At 40.3% G+C, this 5,258-nt stretch overlaps 1 protein-coding gene across 1 annotated transcript in view; it reads left to right on the top strand.

Moving 5' to 3' along the window:
- Positions 1-154: 154 nt before the first annotated feature.
- Positions 155-5,258, top strand: part of LOC101853764 (glycine receptor subunit alpha-2) — a gene marked incomplete at its 5' end in the record, with an annotated part of 16,640 nt that continues 11,536 nt past the window's right edge. Inside the window, 2 exon segments of the mRNA XM_013079217.2 lie at positions 155-322; positions 4,874-5,115. Coding sequence (XP_012934671.1) covers positions 155-322; positions 4,874-5,115 — 410 coding nt within the window.

The raw sequence follows: 5,258 nt of genomic DNA, 5'->3' as shown, positions 1-5,258 counted from the left end.
ACCTACCTACCTACCTACCTACCTACCTACCTACCTACCTACCTACCTACCTACCAACCTACCTAAATACCTACCTACCAACCCACCCACCAACTACAACACCCTCTTCCTCTTTCCCCTCTTCCCTCCCACCATTAACACCCTCCTCCTCTCTCCTCCCTTCCCCCTATCAATTACACCTTCATCCTCTCTCCTCCCTTCTCACCTACCAACTACATGTACAACACCCCCTTCCTTTCTCCTCCCTTCCTCAGTGGAGGCGGCAAAGATCCAGGTCCAGCTGTATGTCTCCAGCATCGACGCTGTCAACGAGGCTAGCATGGTGAGACCTACTGTTGTATTTGCCGTGATGTTGTATATTATGATTGGTCCCTTTTAAGCACAAGGGGGCTATCCCGAAAAATGCTGTTTTGAGAACATCGAAGGTAAAGATTTTGCCCCATGTTCAGTTTCTTTAAAAGACAGGAGAGTTTTCTCTATAACCAAACAAATATACACACCAATGAAACCAAAACTTCTCCTATAAGTCGGTCAATGCCCACTTTTGGTGTGGATCAAGATTTCTAGAAACCTGCTAAATCTGGGTTAGCCCTCTTGTCCTTTAAAGTGACCAATTCATCACTTGATTATAGTGACCTGCATGGTGGAAGTAACCCACCTCCTAAAGTATTTCAGCTGTCCAGATCCTGGCACATAACATGTTTTAATTGTCACTGGACATGCTGCAAATGTCCGTGAAAAGGTCAAATAAATATTATCGACACATCTTAGAGTGTTATCCACACACCAGAGGCGGCTATACAAGTGCAAAGGGTTCTGGCAAAACGTGGTATCGTCTCCTGGTGTGTTTTGCTACAAAAACTTTTTTATGCAAAAATGTTAACGTCTATGATAATATGCACAACGTTGAATCTCATTGCATAATGCAGGAAACAAACAGATTATCTACAGTTATCTCATTCAAACATCACATCGGACAGCATACATGGGTGACATGTTTCTCTTTGAAAATGCGGGATAATTTCCCTTAACATATAACCTAAGCCTCCCTGAATCCCCCAAGCTACTCAACATCAACCTGAATACATTACCAACTCTATCAAAACTGGCTATAATTGGTAAGAAGTGCCTCTACCTCCCTACAGCTTTGGGTGTAATGCGCATTCGAGCAAAAGAAAAAAGCTTCAAAGATTTTGTTTTTCCTGTGCGATAGTGCTCACTGAAAAGAGGAACGTTTTTACTTTTGATAACCGAAACGAAACCCTCCCTCCTTCGCTACTTCAATTCTCTCTTTAGCTGCTTTAGAAATCCCTCTCGGGGTTAGGAATCGCCAGTGTAGAAATATCAATGGTGAGGCCTCTTACATTTGGCGACGAAAGGCAGGAATAATCCGCCTTTCTTTGTGAATTCAAGTAACTTCGTTCGCTATTCACGTCCCTATAAAGTGAATCTTTGCGAACAGTGGAAAAAAACCAGGACTCGAGGCTTTTTCCTTTAAAAAAACAAAAAACAAAACGCGATACTCAGTTTCCTTGGCTGATTTAAAACATTCCTTGGCTCTTGAACATTAAACAAGATCCATTATCATATCCGTAAACACACACATGAATAAGGCGAGATTCCGAGCTGCCCATAACACCAAACATCATTTGTTGCTAATAATTTGATTAAAAGAAATTTTAAAAACAGAGAAAAGAATTTTGTGTTGTTCACACTTTCAGGTGGCTTATCGTCCATCAAGGATATTGGCCTAAGTCTATTAGTCAAAGTCAGCTGGTTTCACAGAAAGGACAAATTTGTGGCGGCTCTCAGAAACAAACCAAATTGAACCGGAAGTGTCAGATCTGAAGGGCCCGTTTGTGACACACAAAATGGGTTACCTTTGAGGAAAATCTTTCATGTAGCAATCAAATCGATATAATGAACAAACGATAAATCCCGTGAGCTCAAACAATTCCATGATGCTACAGAGACAGAATGGTTTTGACAAACGGGGAGAAATTGACATGCTATTTAGACACAAGCCTGCGTTGCTCTCTTCTCCCTTTGTTGGAAATCCGGATGTGTTGACTTCCCTCTTCAACGTCACAAACGAGTGTGACGTCATTGCGCTATTGTCTTCTAGATTTTTTCTTCCGCTGCCACTTCCCACTTCCCTGGGCAATCATCAGTCTCTGTTCTCCGCGGTGAAGAAGTCGATTTAGTCAAAGGGAATGGTTGGCGCGTGAACTGGATCTTAGGGGAAAGTTTAGAAAGCTACAAGGTGAAAAGAACAATGTTCTTTACTTTTCTATTGTAATTCTTTCACGCAATATTTGCCTTGTCATCTCCACAGAGAAATAGTATAGCTAGAAAATCTTGTCCTGAGTTCTGGATAGCTGTCCGCCATGTTCTTTGTTTGACAGCCCTAGTTTTTTTCTACAAGGGAGGGACAAAGAACAGCCTGACGTCATAGGCAAAAAATGTAATACAACTGAGAATTTCTCTGGGGTTTTGCCTGTTCTACTATAGTGCAGCCAAAGATTCGTGGCGCAACTTATCCTCAAATCATTCTTTTTAACGGGTGAATCAATGTCAACCATACTTTGCACAGCAGTTTGTCTCAATTTGTCTTAACTTAGTCATATTTTCCAACTACAGTTGAGGCTAGATTAAACAAACTTTTCTTCATAAATTTTATATATAATACTACAAACCTCATTCATGTGGAAAATGGGAATTGTTCACACCACTTCCCGCTTCTAATCCACGTTTTGTATACGCATATGGCCTACATCACAGCTCACCAATGATACTTTTTAGTGGCAAAACTAGTTGCAAGAAATTAATTTTATAGTAAACTCTGTTTTGCATTAGAAGTTCTCAAAACATGCGTTCAATACAGATAATTTCGCGATTACAAAAAAATGACAGACTTGTTTTTAAAAGCGATATCGTCCCAGCAGTAAACCTTTTAAAATTAGTAGAAGCCACCCACTAGGATTTTTTATTAGTAGGTCTATTTATTAAGGAATTTTCTAGAATAGAGCTAACAGGTCTTTTCAAAAATATTGATCTGTTAAGACAAATTGATTCAAGTCACTGTGCAAATGCTGGGGAGTTTATGTTCAATAGTAGAGGACATATTTGACAATAAGTTGCGCCACAAATTTTTGACCACACTCTACATCCTATATGATAACCCAGGGTCAAACATAGAGTACGTACATACAGGGGCAACCGGCGACAGCGAGTCAGTTATCTGTGTCGGTGGGGAATTGTGGGAAATATTTCTGGACGCTGTGTGCTTGTGTATGTAGATATGCATTTATCACAAATGATAAAGTATTGGATTTTCTTTTTTCTTTTGTACGTATTTTTGACCCCGGCAACACAAAATTTATGCCATCAGAAAATTAGATGCTTTGAGATTTAATTGGAAAGTCAGGTACCAAAAAGAGAAAGAGAGATAAGGACACAGATGTTTGAAAGGAAAAAATGAGCAGGCCATACCAGAGCATGCGAAAACCAACCACCCACTGAGCTGAAATTTAATGCTTTTTCAATACAGCCATAAAAAGGACAAGATAGGGTTATTGTGGGCGTATTGTGAGAACGCTTTCCTTCAGAGGAGGTGCTCAGGGACAGACTAGCGTGGCGTTGACTTGTCCTCTGCCTTGTGCGTGTGTGTGTGTGTATGTATGTGTGTATGTGTGTGTGTGTGTGTGTGTGTGTGTGTGTGTGTGTGTGTGTTTGTGTTTGTGTTTGTGTCTGTGGGAGTATTTGTGTTTGCGTGTGTGTGTGTGTGTGTGTGTGTGTGTGTGTATGTGTGTGTGTGTGTGAGTGTGTGTGTGTATGTGTGTGTGTGTGTGTGAGTGTGTGTGTGTATGTGTGTGTGTGTGTGTGTGTGGGTGTGTGTGTGTGTGTGTGTGTGTGTGTGTGTGTGTGTGTGTGCAATACCTAACTGTGCCTGACACTACAAACCCACAGTTCCTGCATAAACAATGAAAAGAACAATTATAATATTGTTGCTTTTGTTTGATCTTGTCTTTAGTTATTATTGAACATTAACAACTCGGTACCAAATAACTACAAAGTTCTATCTACCCAGTACCTAGTTTTGAGAAATTTGACGTTCAAATTTTTTATATTCACAATATGTCGTACGTTTTCGAATACAATTCTTCGAATATCTTGATAACACGACTCCAAACAATAATCTAACGATTTTGATGGAGAAGATAAAACATTTTGTTTCTGACCTCGTAGTAACTCAAAACGGCCTACAATGTCAGATAGAACTTTGTAATTCAAAAGTAGTGATTTGTTTTATTTTGCTTTTAGTTTCTTACTTGTTACTTGTAGGAAGGACCGACATCACTGCACACAAGGGGCATTCCCATAAGCGCCCCGTCCCCTGAAAAAAGCACATCTCGAAGTGTGTAGATGTTGACGAGTTCCAAGCAATGGTTGATTCCATAGCTTTTAGTTTCTATCGACCTTTAATACAATTACTGTTAATGAAAAATCCCCAGGATTTCGTGGTCGGCATTTTTCTCCATCTACGATGGACCGACTCTCGCTGCGGAGAATTTTCTATGAAGATGTTCGACAAGAAATGTTTCAGCATAATGGACTTTCAAAATTTTGAGTTTCACAATATGTCAAACTTTTTCGAATGCATTTCTTTGAATATCTTGAAAACGACTAAAAAAACCCATACGGTTTTGACTGAGCAGGTAGAACATTGGTTTCTGACCTCATGGTGTTAGTAACTGAAACCAGCCTACAATGTCAGATAAACTTTGTAATTCGAAGATTGCTATTTGTTTTTTTTTTACTTTAAGTTTCTATCGACCTTTAACAAAAATTAATGTTAATGATAAATCCCCAGGATTTCACAGTCGGCATTCTTCTCCATCTACGATGGACCGACTCTCGCTACGGAGAGTTCTCTAAGAAAATGTTCGACAAGAACGGCTTCAGCATGATGGACTTTGACTCGGAGAACATCAAGAACGTGTGGGTGCCTGACATCTTCTTTCCCAACGAGAAGAAGGGCTACTTTCACGACATCATGAGCAAGAACCAGATGATGAGGCTGTACAGAGGAGGCGAGATCCTCTATATCTCCAGGTGATGGTTTGTCCTGTCTTGTCTTGTCTTTTCTGTCTGTCTGTCTGTTAGTCAGTCTGTCTGTTTGTCTGTCTGTCTGTTTATTTGTATAGTTGCTTGAACGGTTTCAACTCTCTTTCTCTCCCTGCACCCCCCCCCCAACC

Source organism: Aplysia californica, unplaced genomic scaffold (genome assembly GCF_000002075.1).
Source record: "Aplysia californica isolate F4 #8 unplaced genomic scaffold, AplCal3.0 scaffold00045, whole genome shotgun sequence".
NCBI classification, from domain to species: Eukaryota; Metazoa; Mollusca; class Gastropoda; order Aplysiida; family Aplysiidae; genus Aplysia; species Aplysia californica.
The sequence above is the reverse complement of the archived record's forward strand: the minus strand, read 5'-3'. Positions and strand labels throughout refer to the sequence as shown.